At 44.4% G+C, this 17753-nt stretch overlaps 1 protein-coding gene across 4 annotated transcripts in view; it reads left to right on the forward strand.

The window, feature by feature from the left end:
- LOC134338642 (calcium-binding protein 1-like) overlaps positions 1-14931 on the forward strand; it is a 106964-nt gene extending 92033 nt beyond the window's left edge. For all 4 annotated transcript variants that reach the window (XM_063034644.1, XM_063034645.1, XM_063034646.1 and 1 more), the window contains 5 exons: positions 94-124; positions 7327-7470; positions 9938-10047; positions 12773-12920; positions 14478-14931. In XM_063034644.1, the coding sequence (XP_062890714.1) occupies positions 94-124; positions 7327-7470; positions 9938-10047; positions 12773-12920; positions 14478-14503 (459 nt within the window). In that variant the 3' untranslated portion in view covers positions 14504-14931. The remainder of the gene's footprint in view (positions 1-93; positions 125-7326; positions 7471-9937; positions 10048-12772; positions 12921-14477) is intronic.
- Positions 14932-17753: the final 2822 nt, after the last annotated feature.

The raw sequence follows: 17753 nt of genomic DNA on the forward strand, positions 1-17753 counted from the left end.
AAAACCATGTGAAGTGGAAAAAGTCCTTTCTGACATAATTGTATTTGCATTGAAATCCTTAAACCATTCTAATGCAAACTCTTTTGCCACTAGGACAGAGAACTGGGAGCAGAAGAAATTGAAGGTAAGCAATTCTTTTAATTTTCAGTACTTTTGAGATACATTGACACCTTTTACATTGGTATGAAGTACATAGTTAAAAACAAGCAGCCTTCTCTTTTTGTACTTTTTAAAGTGCCACAAGACAAATCCTTCGGACTATTTTGCACAGACGCTGCATTTACATTTTCCCTCCTTCCTTCACGCACCCTATTTGAATACAGAATAACTAGATTCTGGAAATCATTGCCACATTGGAGACAAGATCATTAGGTATGTTTAAAGCAAGGTTGATAAGTTCTTGATTAGTCTGTACGCTAAAGGTTATGGGGAGAAAGCAGGAAAATGGGGTTGAGGAGGATAATAAATTACCCATGATGGAACGGGAGAGCAGACTTGATGGGCTGAATGGCCTAATTTTGCTCCTTTGTCTGATGAACTTATGGCAAAAGGGTGAGTTTTTGAACTGGGATCTTGTTTCCAAAATGGCTGAGTTCATTTTAGCCACTCCAGAATACATGATCAGATGTCTCAGTAGATCAATATTGTCTTAAGAGACAGCATGTTCATACTCTAATCAATATGATTGAATCATACAGCACAGGCAGGTTATTGAGCCCCTGGCCAGAACTTTGAAAGAGCTCTACAGTGAGTCCCATTCCCCTGCTTCTCCAACACAAGGGATTCTTCAGATGCTGGAAATGCAGAGAAACACACACGAAATGCTGGAGGAACTCAGCAGATCACGCAGCATCTATGGAAAGGAATAAATGGTCGCTGTTTCAGGCCGAGACTTTCATTAGGACTTCCTGCCGAGGGTCTCTGTCTTCTCTAGCCTGCTCTTGCATTCCTCCTTTTTCATTTTTTTTATCCAATTATCTTTCAAAGTTATGATTGAATCTGGTTCCTCTATCTACTTCAACAGTGCATTCCCAATCATTGCATATTACTAAATGAATACCAAGAGTGACAAAACAATTAATTCTTATGTACAAAATTATGAGAACTAGCTAAAGTGTGAAGAAGAATTTGTTCTTTTTATGGAGCTGTTTATGAGGTGAACTCTGGAAGTTTTATTACATTATACTGGTCCGTGTGTGTGTGTTCGTGCACGTGCGTGTGTGTTTCATCATCGTGTTGTTCAAGGATAACTATGAATAGAATAATATTGCTTCCCCTATTTTCTAAGAGTTGCAGAGGACTGTGTCCATGAAGCCTTCACAAGTGGAACTAATGTATGATAATTGTGTAGCGAAATTATGCTTTTAATGCTAGGGACACTAGTGATGCAGTGGCTCTTAATCTCCTTGATAACAGTTCAGTATTCGGGCTCTAAATCAGGTAAGAAAATCCCTCCATTCTGCGGCCGTCCATGAAGATGGTTTGGGGAATCACTGGCCGTAGTTTGCCAGTAATGACTGTGAAATTGGTGAACGTAATATGGATGCTGCAGGTGTGGGAAATTGAGAAGGTAGACAGCACCGATGCAAGCAATTGGAATTATGGCTGAAATGCATTTCTCAGGGACAAGGAGTGAACTGATGATGTCAGTGAGCAAGCAACACAGAAGGGAGCTTGAAATATAAATGGGCTGTACTGCAACCATCACCTACCTCTCCCATCTGCACACCTTTCATCTTCACCATTTAATTCCATTCCAGATCGTTGTCTCATACAGCCCTTAAATGCTACAGATTGTTTTTCATCTATTTGTTTATTCTCTCCCTTACTTTGAAATGTTTGACTCTGGATTTTGGTGAAGGAGGGAATCTGTGAACACTCTCCTGAATTGCATTAATCAGCTCGAATGTCAATGCCCACTCAGTCCTCCGACTCTTACTGATGATTGCTGGGGTGTTCATTTGGAGATCCAAATTGTAATTAATTCCATCGAGTTTATTGTCCTTTATAGAGAGTTAGTTTCCCCTGAAGCATTTTTTCATACCTTAATCACTGATGGTGATTTTGGCTGCTTTCCCTGTGGAATGACTGTAGTACTTGTATCTTCACTTGGTGCTTTGCAATATAAAATGTGAATATTCTTTACAGAGAGCCTTATATTGCATTATAAGGCCTAAGTCACCTCTGAGGAACTAGTCCAAGGCACAGCATTAATACAGAGAGATCTATGTACAGAAACCCTCCTTAACATTTGGTCCCGGATTTGACACGCTCTGCAAAATAAGTCAAGTCAAAGTACACTTATTATCATAGTCATACTTTACTGATCCCGGGGGAAATTGGTTTTCGTTACAGTTGCACCATAAATAATAAATAGTAATAAAACCATAAATAGTTAAATAGTAATATGTAAATTATGCCAGGAAATAAGTCCAGGACCAGCCTATTGGCTCAGGGTGTCTGACCCTCCAAGGGAAGAGTTGTAAAGTTTGATGGCCACAGGCAGGAATGACTTCCTGTGACGCTCTGTGTTGCATCTCGGTGGAATGAGTCTCTGGCTGAATGTACTCCTGTGCCCACCCAGTACATTATGTAGTGGATGGGAGACATTGTCCAAGATGGCATGCAACTTGGACAGCATCCTCTTTTCAGACACCACTGTCAGAGAGTCCAGTTCCATCCCCACAACTTCACTGGCCTTATGAATGAGTTTGTTGATTCTGTTGGTGTCTGCCACCCTCAGCCTGCTGCCCCAGCACACAACAGCAAACATGATCGCACTGGCCACCACAGACTCGTTGCAGACTGGTATCAAAGTATATATACTTTATACAGCCTTGAGATTCGTCTCCTTACAGGCAGCCACAAAGCAAAGAAACCCAATAGAACCCATGGAAACAAAAGAAGACAGTCAAACGTCCATCGTGCAAAGAAAAAAAAAGAAAAACCATGCAAACAATAAAAATAAGCAAACAGCATGCAGAACTGAAGTTCGCTACAGTGAGTTCCCACTGTGATAGTTGCAGGCCACAGCTGCAGTTCGGTGCAGAGAGGAGTCAAGCTCGCGGAGTAACGGGTTGAAGTTCAGCGCGGGGACGAGTAAACCTTGTGGAGCAGCGTTCTGAACAGGCCTATGCCTCGCCTCCGGCCCCGACACCCTGTCCTTCTCCATCTGGCCCGGTGGCCCGGTGCTTAAATCGACCAGACCTTGCTCTCGGACCTGGACCCTGCGGTTTCGATAAGCCCTTGGGCCAATGCCCTGCCACCTCAACTCAGCACAACGCTTAAAGCGATCAAACCTCGGGCCCAGGACCGGGCCCCGCCGCTTCAACTCTGCGCGGCCTCCGCTCACCTCACCTCAGTTCTGCCGAATCAAATTGCCTCCAAGTTCGTTCCCAGAATAGCCAAACATTGGCTCGTTCCCTGCTCTCCGGCCGGGACCCCTCCACCTTGGTTCGGCCCGTACACACCACGCCGCAGCTGTCCTGTACCTTCAGGACTTCAGTTCCCACTGTAAAAATGCCGGGTTCAACAGGCTCAACTCTGACAGGGAAGTTACAGTCTACTGTTTGCAGTGATCGTTTAGCAAAAAAGCATTATTAATGAATCATCTAGTTGTTTCCTTTGTTTTGTCTGCCACCAACAAGCAGTTGCCGAGCTACACCAAGACGATCTTAAACCAGAAGGAAAAAAAGGTGGCAAATAGCAGATGTAGCGTTTAGGAGTTCCCTTTGAGCTTGTACTGGTTGGGGAAGAGACTTGTTCTCTGATTTTATACCAAACATTTCACATTATTATATACAACCAGTGGCCACTTTATTAGGTACAGGAATGGAACTTGGTGTACTCTTCTGCTGCTGTAGCCCATCCACTTCAGGGTTCAATGTGTTGTGTGTTATGAAATGATCTTCTGCACACCACTGTCGTTACGTGTGGTTATTTGAGTTACTGTCACCTTCCTGTCAGCTTGAACCAGTCTGCCCATTCTCCTCTGACCTCTCTCATTAACAAGGTGTTCTCACCCACAGCACTGCCACTCACTGGATGTTTTGTTTTTGTGTCTCACACCATTCTCTGTAAACACTAGAGACTATTGTGCGTGAAAATCCCAGGAGAGCAACAGTTTGTGAGATACTCAAACCACCCTGTCTGGCACCAACAATCATTCCATGTCAAAGTCACTTAGATCACATGTCTTCCTCATCCTGATGTTGGGTTTGAACAACAACGAACTTCTTGACCATGTCTGCATGCTTTTTTTCATTGAGTTGCTGCCACATGATTGGCTGATTAGGTATTTGTGTCAGCGAGCAGGTGTACAGGGGTGACTGATAAAGTGGCCACTGAGTGGATTTAAGTGGAATTGAATCTCAGCAGCAGAGTCACATCTGTGTACATTGCCACTGCACCAATTCAGGCCATCCACCAGAAGCTAGGCATTGTAATCCACTCTCCTCTTTGCTAAAACCGATCTGGAAGTGATAATGGGCAAGGGATCAACATTGAACTGGGGTTGGAGTGGGTTTCCAACCAATTACCTGGCAGTCAGATAGCACAGGGGCACCCTGGTGCTGTGAAAATTAACTTGGTCCAGTTTTAGTCCCAGAGCATTCACCTTTTGCTTTCGAGATCCTTTTAACCTCATTCCAAAATGGGAGGAAGGAACTTTAATCTTTTTTTTAAATGACATGGCATACCCTTCATGAGAGGTAAAACCTAGAGCCCATAATAAAGCAACGAATAAACAGGACAGAATGCCATGTAATTAGAAACAAAGGCAAACTTCCCTCCTCTGTTACATGTTCTACGTTCACACATCCTATTCTGGACCCCTTCCTATCTCTGTCGCTTGACTAAGTGCATTTGTTACAAAACATAAGGAGTGCCATTGATGCATTTCAAAGGAATGTATTGATTTAAATGCAGAGAAAATGAATTTCCATTTGTACGTGCTGCATTTATTAAGAATAAATATTATTTTCAAAGTTAAAATAATGCCTGCATGAGACTGCCCAGTGTTGCACAGCAAGCTGTGGTCGACTAAAGGTTCCACTAAAACAATTGGAATTTATCCCAGGATGAGCAAATACTAGAGTAGATTAAATGTACATGCACAGTGGAGAGTATCCGAGCTGGTTGCTCCAGAGCCTGGTATGGAAACGTCTGCAGAGAGTGTTGGATACAGCCCAGACCATCACAGACAAAGCCTTCTCCACCGAGCACGCTGACAAGGAGTGCTGTAACTAGAAGGCAGCATCCATCATCAAGGACCCCCACCATCCCGACCATGCTCTCTTCTCATACTACCATCGGGCAGGAGGTACAGGAGCCGTAAGTCCCACACCACCAGGTTCAGGAACAGTTATTACCCTACAGCGTCAGGCTCCTGAACTGGTGTGGATAACTTCACCCACCTCAACTCTGAACTGATTCCACAACCCGTAGACTCACTTTCAAAGACTCTACAACTTGGGTTCTCAGTATTACTTATTTTTTTGTTACTTGCACAATTTTTCAAATTGGTTGTTCATTAGTCTTTATTTATGTATAGTTTTTCATAAATTATATTGTATTTGTTATTTTCCTGCAAATTTCTGCAAGAAAATGAATCTCTAGGTAGTGTATGGTGACAGATACTGTTCGTATGTACTTTGATATTAAATTCACTTTGACTTTGAAATGCACTACAAGGCAGAATTTCAGAGGCTTTACACCACCGACTATCTTGCTGCAATGATTTGCTTGGTACTTCCATGACTTTAAGCTTTGAGGTTGCAAAAGACAGCACTGTCCAATAGCAAAGCTAAACTAGTACACACAGTGAGCTCTGGTATAAACCTTGGTGGGTTACCTATCTTACAACGGATGTTTTCATTGGAATACGGAAGGCCTCCACGAAACTTTACCAAGCCAAGTCAGTTTGGGAGTCCTGGTCAGGACACTGGGTGGTTCTTATCTAGCCCTTCGGGGCATTGTTAGAGGTGACTCTTCCACCCTTTACATATCAACATATTCGTGGAAAAGTCACGTGTACAATAACCCTAATGTATGTAATACAGAACAATCAAATTAATACTTTCATCAGAAATCATGGTTTCCCCATTTCTTAGCCAATGACAAATGCAATGTTAGCATTCATTTCAAGAGGACTAGAATATAAAAGCAAGGATGTAAAGTTAAGACTTTGTAAAGCACTGCTTGTTATATACACCTGTTAGGGTGCATTCTCCAGTTACCTTATAAGGTAACCATAGCCTTCAGCCAGGAGCAGATGTCATCAGGTGGTTCCCAACCTTCACCAAGTGTTTCGACCCTTAACCACGATGCTCTCCAGTTGGTGGGCCGGCAGTGGTGGCCAAATCACTGCCCGTCTGCTCCTGGCTTCCAGCTCCCCTCCTCTCGTTGAGGATCACTTGGAGTATTGTGAGCAGGTTTGGGTCCCTTATCTTAGAAAGGACTGCTGGAACTGGAGCAGAGAGCAAGCAACAGAAACTCTGCAGATGCTGGAAGACAGGTCCTGATAAAGGGTCTCTGCCCGAAACGCCAACTGCACTCTTTTCCATAGATACTGCCTGGCCTGCTGAGTTCCTGCAGCATTTTGTGAATATGGTCTTTGAAAGCGCCAGTTTGCAACACTTGGTTATGGATAACACTTTGCTGTGGAACACCGGTGAGGTTCAGGCAGGCTTCAAAATATATAACTTCAAACATACACTTTATTCATAACATAAGCAAGAAATACAATCATAACTTGACTTTCTCTACATTAATTGTACCATCAAGTCAATAAAATATGTTTCAATGTGTCAAAACCACTCATGTTTTCTCCTTAAACAATGCAAAAGCATTTGAGAGTCTGTTACACAGGACCCAACCCCTCAGCGTCCGGCAGTGACGGGACCCGAGACTGTGGTCCTTCCCCACAGAACCTTTGTGGTGGCTGCACTGAGCTTCTGCGCATCTCTCAGCACGGAACCCTGCACCTTGGAAGGACCAGCTTTGGCCTTAAGCTCTGAATTTCTTCCCCAAACATCTCCGCCACTCTCCCTTCCTGACTTTTGTCCTAATAGCTCCACTTTCACAGGTAAACACCTCTGTAGGCAGTGTTCGACAATGAAGTAACAAAGCGAATGCTGACAAAAATGGAGCCCCTATGTAGGAGAGAAAGGTTAGATTGATCTTCGAGTAGGTTAATCGATTGCACAACATCGAGAACCAAAAGACGTGTACTGTTCTGTAGTGTTCTGTGTAATGTTCGTTTCATGGTATATTGATCTGACTTGTAAATGAAGTATTATTTTTGATTATGTGGTTCTTTGTTGACAGAGTTAAGAGATGCATTCAGAGAATTTGATAAGGACAAGGATGGTTTCATTGGCTGTAAAGATCTAGGCAACTGCATGCGGACAATGGGCTACATGCCAACCGAGATGGAGCTGATTGAACTCTCCCAGCAAATTAACATGAACTGTGAGTTCACACACAACGTTGACTTCATCAGACACATCACACTGAATGTTGAAATCGGAAGCAGCTCAGTGGATTACACCCCATTTGGAGGGTGGCTGCCTGAGATCTGTGTGCTGGGTCTACTTGGACCACGCACTGAGTCAAGCAGAATGCTCACGACATTTCATGCGTGGCATGGGGCTGATGGAGCAGCCCAGTGCTTCAACGCGCTGGACCAGCTGCCAGGATGGGTGCATGATCACTGCAGTGCCTTAGGAGTTGCTGCCCAAGTGAAAGGCAGGTACTGATGAGGGCTGATGCTGATGCTGGGCACATTGGTGGTAGAAGCAATCCCCTCTATGCTGGAGGGGTTTCAGTTGGGCTGTTACTTGGTTAGTCTCTCCTGGCAGTAAAGTTAAGGGCCACACTGGGCATGGTCATAATTTGCCCTGTTGTCGGCAACAACAACATGAGTTCCCGGTGAAGCAGGAACGCAGACACCAACATCTCCTGGATGCTAAGGCCTGGAGCCTTGGGCGCCTGCTTCTTGTTTCTGAGAACACTGAAAACAAGCCCGATCCTCCTTGTTTCCATTGCCTCTCCTTCTCACTGCTCTAAACAACAGCTGTGCAGTCTTCCAGCATATAGATGGTGTGCTTTTCCGCAAGTTTGCCTCTTTCAATTTTTCTCTCATTATACATTTGTCAAATCTCTGTTCTCTTACCTTGTCTATCTGTTCTCTCCTCTTCAGAATTTATTTTCCTCGCTTCTTGTCAGGAAATCTAGTAATCAAACCTGATTCCTTCTTCCAAATAATTGATGTACGTACTATAAATGATACAGTGTTGAAGCCCCTGCACCAATCCCAGTGTCACACCACTGATGAACTTCCCATTTATGCCTACTCTTTGTTTTCTGTTAGCCAGCCAACTGTCTATCCACAACAGCCTGTTACCTCTCAGACTTTTCTACATTAATCTTCTGGAAATCTAAGGATCATACATCCACCAATTCCCTTTCACTCACAGCTTCTTTGAAAAAAGACAACCTCTAATAAACTGGTCAAACATGATTGCCGATTCTCAAAGCCACGTTAACTTTCTCTGATCACCTTGCTATTTCCATAACATCTTTTAAATATAAAATCATGAGACATAGGAGCAGAATTAGGCCACTCAACCCATCAAGTCTGCTCCACCATTCTATCCTGATTTAACCCCTCAACCCATGTAACCTTTGACACCCTTACTAATCAAGAGCCTGTCAACCTTCACCAAATATACCCAAAGACTTGGCCTTCACAGCCATTTGTCCACAGACTCACCACCCTCTGGCAAAAGAAATTCCTCCTCTTCTCTGTTCTAAAGGGACCTCCTTGTATTCTGACGTCTCTGGCCTTACCCTGCCCCCCACCCTACTATAGGAAACATCCTCTCCATCTCCACTCTATATAGCTTCTATTATTTCCACACTGCTGAGTTATTCAGCCTGTGGTTTCCTGCTTCCTGTCTCCTTCCTTTTCTGGATAATGGAGTTACGTTCGCTGTTTTCCTGCCTCGAAGCCGGAAATTTTGGAAAACTAAAATCAACATGTCAACAATCTGGCTGGCCACTTTTAAGATTCTGGGAGGAAATCCATCAGGACCTGGAGACCTGTCAGTTCGCAGCTTTGTTTATTTACCTAGTACCATTTCCTTAATCTCAGGCTTAGGTTTAGATTTATTTATCACAAATACATCGAAACAGAGAGTGAATGGCGTCGTTTGCGTTCACAGCCGACACACCTGGGGACGTGCTGGGGGGAGCCCACAAGTGTCACCGTACACTCCGGCGCCACGTCCATATGTTCGGCAAAACAACGGAGAACGCGATAAGCAGCAGAACAGGCCCCTTTCCCACTGCCCCCCCCCCCCCGCCCACCACAGAAATGGATAGCCCTCCAACACCAGGATAAGCCTCCGGTCTCCAGACACTGTAATTTTTCCAAGCTCCTCCATGCCCTCCGATTCCCAACTTGGAGCTGTTTCACAAGCTGAGCACGTTGTCGATGGTGAAGACTGATGTAAAACGCTCATTTCCCATCTCCCCGTTTTCTATTTCTATTGGTCCAACTTTCATTTTGTTAACTCTTTTCAGTTTAAAATATCATTAGAAATGTTTATTATCTGTTGTAATTTGGGCCAGCCTGAACAAGGACTGGATGAAGAGGGTGGATGTCACCCCTAGAATCCACATTGGATGTTGCTCGATGATAGATCAAGGTGTCAGTGTGATGATCCTTTGATTAGTATCTGAATACATTAATTTCTCCTGTTTAACATATTGCTAGCTTCATTAAAATAGCAGTTCAAAGGCACTGAATATTTAATCACTAAATTCTGAAAAATAATTTTAGGGACCCAGTCTGATTGCTTGAACATCCGCAGAGTGAATGCATTTGAAGTAAGTTTGTCACCAGGCCTCTTGTTTCTGTATGTTTTACTTTCAGTGGGCGGCCATGTTGATTTTGATGACTTTTTGGAATTGATGGGACCCAAGCTTCTGGCGGAAACGGCTGACATGATTGGAGTGAAAGAGCTTCGGGATGCTTTCAAGGAGGTGACCATTTCCACAACTATTAAATGAAGCGCGGCTGCCTTTTCCATAGGGCTTCCCCCAGTCTCCTGCAGAAACCTCTGAATCAAAGTCCTTCACGTTTCCGTGGGGATCCCGGCAAAGTTCTGCTGGGAAATCAGGTGAACCCCCATGTAAATTTCAAGGCCTGGTTTGGTGTCACATCTTCTCTCACCAGAAATAGAATGGGTTAACAAATAGGGTTAGATAGATCATAAAAGTGACAAAGAATGATGTGCCATTCCTTTGGACAGTTCTAACTGTTCTATATAATGGAAGCTTATCCTGGAATATTCTGCCAAACTGAGCAGTGCAGACATTCTGGGACGGCAGGGGTGAGGTGCCGGACTGGGCTGAATGGCCTTTCCTCATCTTCCGAAAAGGGAAGCTGTGGGCACGTTTCAAAGGACAGGAAGTGTGTGGCTTGGACAGCTCACCAGCCTCCCCTGAGTGATCGCGAGGGCGTAGGCGCAGTTCAGCATAAGGCACGTTGAGCTCTTTCTTCAGGCGGAGGGAGGGCAGTCAGTGAGGGCGACGATTCCTAGTGCCGATAATATGGAGAAATTATGTATGAGGGTAAGTACAGGATTGCCCGTCATATACAAAACGTTTGCCATCTCTCCTTTTCCGTACCTCATACCTGCAGACAAACCCTAATGCCCAAGCCACATTCTGGGATAGATGAGGCAGGATTTTAGGAGCAAATTAAAGGAGAAGAGGGGCAGAGGGAGACGGAAAAACTGCCTAAAGGGGAAATTCCACAGCTTAGGATCTGGACAGCTATAAGTAGGACGTGCAATATTTTACTCATGGAGCATGGATACTGTTGACCATACATGGGACGTCAGACATTCACCTCCACTGGTCCTAAACTAATCCCAGTTAGTTGCCATCATCTCTGCAGATTCTGCTGCTCTCCCACACTCTTTGGGATGCAGGTTAAAGCCATCACACCCGCAGGCAACCCACTCAGCTCCTGGGAGAACCTGCAAACTCCACGCATAGACAGCGCTGGAGGTCAGGACTCAACCTGGGTCACCGGAGCTGTGAGACCAATGCTCGGGTGACCAGGGCTCCGGCTCAGGCTGGCACAGACAACCCCCGTAGTTGTGGGGCTGGGGAAGGTCACGGAGATAAGAAGCGTGACGCCATGGAAGGCTGAAACCAAGGATGCCAGACGTTCAGGGAAGTAGCCGATATTGTTGAGGAAGTCTCAGGATCTCCGCACATCCTGAAGTGGCAACTGGCAGCAGAGGGCGTTTATGTATGGGACATTGCAGTGATTTAGGAATGATGGCAGCGAGTTTTCCCACAGCACGTCCCTGCGTTTAGTAATGTGCTGATGACCAGATCATCTGTTGTAAATTGATACGTCAATAAATTTTCAATCTTTTTATTAAATTTCAGATTAATATACATAACAATACTAATGATACAAAGTGATCGATAATGGTTAACATATACAAATATAATTCGAGTAAAATACATAATTCAAGCCTCCCAATCTCTGAGTAATTGAACATGAAAAAGAGTTTTATAAAGAACCCCCCTAAACTAAAAAAAACAAACCAAAGACTGGGATGTCCTATTCCCTCGGGTAAGAACATTATTTGTCATTAACTCCGCTCCTCTATAGATAAACAAAAGATTATTAAAAAAAAAAGTTCTGAAATGGACAGCTTACATCATGTGAAAATGTTGAATGAATGATCTCCAGGTTTCTTCAAATTTAACTGAAGAATCAACCGTACCACTCTTAATTTTTTCCAGGTTTAAACATAATATAGTTTGAGAAAACCATTGAAAGGTAGTAGGGGGATCAGAATCTTTCCATTTAGGTAAGATGGATCTTTTAGCTACTAGTGTAACAAATGCAATCAGACGGCCAGCTGAAACGGATAAATGACCAACATCTGTCACTGGCAATCCAAAAATTACAGTAATAGGGTGAGGTTTTAAATTAATACGTGAAAAATAACAGCCGTTTGGAGCCCCCAACGTACAGCCCTTCCCTGGTTCGGGAGGACCAGCCATTTTATATACTCCAGCCTCAGGACTTGAACCTGAGCTCAGGAAATTGTGACTGCTGTGTGTGAGCCAGCAGAGGGCAAGTAAGCAAGAAATTCATCCCCGGTGTGATTCATTGAAGTAGATTCAAGATTCAGGTTTATATATCACATGTACAGTACATCAAAACATACAGTGAAATGTGTCGTTTGCGTTAACAAACAACAGTCCCGAGGATGTGCTGGGTGCAGCCTGCAACTGTCTCCACACATTCTGGCGCCAATATAGCGCGCCCGCAATGCTTGGCAGAACCACGCAGACCACAACAAAGCAGGACATAACAAGCAACGAAACAACAACAGCGAAACCAGCCCTTTTCCGCCCTCCCACCCACTCACCCATGCACAGACATAGTTCTCCAATCCCAAGGCAGGCCTTCTCCTTCAGCCTGCTAGAGTAGAGCCCAGTGAGATCGCTATGCAGGGCAGTGTTGGGGCAAATAGTACGAAGGTGTTAAAGGGATAGATGAATAAATGCATGAAGGAAAAGCGATTGGATGTGGATAATCAGGGAAGAATGGATTGGAGGCTTGCATGATGCATACAGCCAGCAGGAAATGGATGGGAGGAATGGCATATTGTGTGTTTCATGTTGTGTTTCACACTCCTGTCCACTGAGACTTCGTCCGATTCCTTAAGTACAGTTCGACACAAATGGAGACGGGGAGATCAGCACGACAGAGCTCCGTGAAGCCATGAAGAAATTACTTGGCCAACAGATCGGACACCGGGACATTGAAGAAATACTGAAAGATGTGGACTTGAACGGTGATGGGCGTGTTGACTTTGAAGGTGAGAAGCAGACGGTGGGGCTGTACGTCACATCCAAAACTCACTGTGTGTACTAGGACAAAGTGGGCTCAAGGCCAACTCCTACATCACCAGCCTGATGCTCATCCCATTCTTGCCTCCCCCCAGCACTTCCTAGCTCATCCCAACTGGATAATCTGTACTGTAAACAGCTGATCCCCTCTCACCTGTCCCCTCCCCACTACTTCACCTACCAAACCCTGGGGACAAAGCTGATGTTTAATCTATCTGGTTTTCACTCACTGTGACAAAGCTTGTTAATAGATGTCATAGTGGCCTCAGTTATATTTCTTAGTTTGAATATGTTTGGACTGATCGAGCATGCATGCAGATATTCGACTTAACTCTTCGAAGAAGAGATTGCAGTTCAAAGTTTGGCAATATTGAGCTTTAAAAATTGCACTGATTGATGAATTTTACTTTTACCAAGCTTACACACTGGCACTTAAATGAGCGGTTAAGTTGGGAACACAAGTGCATTTTGAACGTCTGAATATTTGTGGGATGAAAGCGATTCCAGTGAGTGAAAGATGACACAAGGGTCCCAGTGACTCTCCATCCCTGTGGAACGTCAGCCTGAGCTGCAAAACCAAGTGGCTGTTCGTTCTGACTTTCTGACTTTTGACTTTTTTTTGGGATCTGGAGTAATAATTACAGTACTTTGTTTCCCTTTACACTTGTGTACTGGAAATGATATTAAACAATCTTGAATTTCATCACCGCCAGAGCTGGGAAGTGTACTAAACCACAGGGATATGCTTCCGCTCAAAAGCTCATGCAGGGAGATGCAAGAATTTGTGGGCCGAAGGGCCTGTATTGTGCTGTAGGTTTTCTATGTTTCTAACATGTCAAGTTGCATTCTTGGAGGGGCTATCTTTCAGTAGTCTGGGAATGACCTTGAAAGAGGATGTGAAAAAGCTGTCGATGTTACTTGAGAGAAAGAGAGTGAGGCTTTCCCCAGTGTCTTCGGAAATTCCTGCCCATTATGTATAGTGACACAAATCCTGAGATATCCGTACACTGCTCTCACACACTCAGAGCACCAACTCAAACATGCCACAATCTTACTCAGTGCTCATCATACACACTGCACTGTTACATGTTAGACATAATGTTTATGCACTATTCCCACACTTTTGCACACACACAGTTGTACACTGCCCTCATCGGCCACAGTTTTACACACATCTCGCTCAGCACTGTAAACTCTCACGAGCATGCACTGCATTCACGTATGTCAACTCAGACCCCACACTATTGCGTGTGCCACACTCGCGCAGAATCCATGTAATGACACACTACATATGACCCTTACTGTCCCCACACAATCCACTCTCCTGCACCACATTTACACAGACCGGAAGGGAGGGGCAGAGTGGGGTGAGGGATCGTTGGTCAGATTAGTAGTCAGGCCAGTTTTATGTCTCCCTACAGCATGTTAGTCATGTTTTATAGAAATCTGAACTAAAGCTTAGGCTGTGTACCTCAAATCATGTTCATCAGTTAACACTATTCTTCTCCAAACTTTTACCTCGGCAGAGTTTGTCCGGATGATGTCTCGCTGACCAAGGGAAACGGCCTCTGGACCAAGTTGGCAAATAGCCGCCAAATAACACAAACTGATGCAGTGTCTTCATACTCTGCTTGGGACTATTAAACAGCCTTGCTGGCTAGGGAGCAAACTTTTCTGTTCCGAGCTGCTGAAGAAATGCGAAGTGCCCATCATGCTGGGGCATTGCGTAACAAACTGCAACTCTTTCTACTGTCATGCTGCCTGGACTTCACATTAAAAGTCATCCCAGAATCATATACAGGTGACCCCCACCAAGGACTGTACATGTAAACATGGTGGTGAAAGTATACAGCGCTCAAAAATAAAATCACACACATCATTGACAGGTGAAATGTAAAGCTGTAACAAGCTGTGTATAATTTGACGGTCTTTTATGAGGCTTTACAGGATCTAGCCTTCCGCGAAACAGAATATCAGCGACAAGCAACACACAGAAAATGCTGGTGGAACGCAGCAGGCCAGGCCACATCTATAGGAAGAAGTACAGTCGACATTTCGGGTCGAAACCCTTCGTCGGTCAGGACGAAACATCGACTATACCTCTTCCTATAGATGCTGCCTGGCCTGCTGCGTTCCACCAGCATTTTGTGTGTGTTACTTGAATTTCCAGCATCTGCAGATCTTCTCATGTTTGCGTATCAGGGATAAGATTTGTGTCTGTATTAATCATACTGACGCACTTCTGTTTGATTTGTCTCTGCGAGGTTAATGCAACATTGAAACAAATGAGTTGATAGTTACAGTGAAATGCCAGATAGGAGATTAATTCATGCTGTCAAAGTCCTAAAATAGTTTCAGAGAGGAAATGAGATCTCCAGTTGCTGGTAGGTTTTGTGGTGATATTGTACTTCAAAACGCAATGGGGATGCTCCACAACTATCCCCATTGCGACGTACCGGAGATCAGGGAGGGAGCAACTGACTTTTTCTTCTAGGTTTGAATCGGATCTAACTCCCACATCCATTTCCAGTGATGTTCTGGGGTACACAGCCTGCAAAGGAATCAGAAACAGATTTGGTCGTAAGTTAAAGGGGTAACTTTGCAGAGGAACAGTACAGTTCTGAGACTGCTTAGAGCTGTCATGATGATGACCTCCTGTGCTCTGTGATTCTTTTTCTGTTTCATCCTGATCAAGATGAGGGATGTTAAGATCAGAAATCTTTCTCTGCATCATGTATCAAATTGCCTTAGGTTTCTGCCTGGACAGCTATGGTGAATCTGGACTGAAATGCTCAGGAAGGTCTTTTCAGCCTTTCACAGTCTGGATATTCTCAATCTCTCTCCTGCTGTGGGATGAACATATTAACGAGGACCAATGGTTCTTCTTGGACAGAGTGATGCTGCTGTATAAAGAACAATCCCACCAGATTGCATGCATCCTGCATTGCCCTAACATCGAGGGAGAACTTTCTTTTCACTGACTTTGGGCCTCTCCCTCAGAAAGAGACACTGAATGACTGGCAGTCAAGGAGTTAATGAATTGTCTGCAATGATGAAACGTTTAAGTGGTGTTTGAAAGCATGATGAAAGATGAGGCCTTTCTTTTTCTGCATTTACTTTGTGCTTGTAATCACAACCTCAGCGTCACTGTTGCAGTGACAGTGGGAGATGGGAATTCATTCTTACTGCGTGCTTCTGGTTTCTGAAATGTGGCTCCGTTGAATTTTATGAGTACATTGCATTAACAACACCATAACGCACATGAAGCACACGTAACCAAGACTTTTGTGGCTTTAAGGAGTTCTCAATATAGGAAGCCAACTTTAACTCCAGAAGCTGGCCTGTGAGTTGCCTCTTGTTCCTCTGTGGTTGGCAGTGTAACGTGAAGACATTTCAAAGGAGACGTGATAGAGCATTTTTTTAAAAGTACCACACCTACACATAATTCTCTACTTTGACTAGAGCAGAGCAGGTCAGGAATACCGTAACTGTCTGAAGGAAATAGTAACAGCTCCATTACAGCCCAGTTTCAGATAAGCTGAAGTAACACTAACCAGGATTCCAACTATGTTCCATGTTCTACAACCTCCACAGTCCATCTGGTTTACCATGGCACAGGTCAGTCACCATACTGCTGGGGGTAGAAACCTCAGAACCTCTTTCAAAATAACTGGTTCCCGGAAACAAGATGGTTACCTTTACCCTAAGCTCTGGCGGAGGAGGAGAGATGAGTAAACAGAGAACAAATTTGGGAGGTTGGTATGATTCCAGCTGTTCCCTGAATAACAGGTTAAGTCAAATTCTGGGAGCACTATTGAGGCCATGAATGGTCAGGTCTTAAGGGGCCTTGAGGAACAGTGGAACCTTGGACTAGAAGTTCATAGACCCTTGAACGTGGCAACACAGGTAAGACAATGTGGTTAGTAGGACATATGAAATGCTGGCTTTCATTAGCAGGGCAGCGAAGGCAGAAGTAGGAACATAAATACTCCAACACCCTGGTTGGATCTCAACTGAAGTACTGTGTGCAGTTCTGGTCACTGAAGCGTAGGGATGAAGTTCTGACACTGCGGAGCAGATTCACCGGGATGTTACCCGAGATGCCGCAGCTTAGTAAAAGGAGAGTCAGGGGGAAGCTTGGTCTTTTCTCACCAGGGCAGAGCAAGTTAGGAGGAGACACGACTGAGGTATATAAAATTATGTAAGCTTTCAAGAAGGCAGACTGCAGGAGAACTATCTCCATACCAGAAGTAAATAGATCTCCTTTATATACTATCTGAATCTTTTCCCACTTACCTGAAACCTCCTTTGCCCAGAGAGTGTAAAGTATCTGTAATCTCTTGCCTGAGCTAATGTCATAGAGTCGTACCACAGGGTCTTCAACCCAACAGGTCCAACGTTGTCCAGCAAGGTAGTCTCATCTTCCTGTGTTTGTCCTATACCCTCTAAACCTCTCGTATCCAAGTAGCTGGCTTTTAAGTGTTGCTGATGTGCTCACCTCAACCACTACTGGCAGCTCGTTGCAAGGACACCCCACCCTTTGCATGAAGAAGCTGCCCCTGATGTCCCTTTTAAATCTTTCGCCCCTGATTTTAAACCTATGTCCTTATGCTTATAGCATTCCCTCTCCGGGTAAAAGACTACATGGTTTCACTCTGTGCCCCCCATGATCACAGATACCTCTTTCAGGTGACCACTCAATCTCCTATGTTCCAGGGGATAAAGTCCTAGTCTGTGCATCCTCCTCGTGTAACTCAGGCCCCCAAGTCCAGGCAACAGGCTGGTAAATCTTTCCTGCACTC

This window comes from Mobula hypostoma, chromosome 27 (genome assembly GCF_963921235.1).
Source record: "Mobula hypostoma chromosome 27, sMobHyp1.1, whole genome shotgun sequence".
Lineage (NCBI taxonomy): Eukaryota > Metazoa > Chordata > Chondrichthyes > Myliobatiformes > Myliobatidae > Mobula > Mobula hypostoma.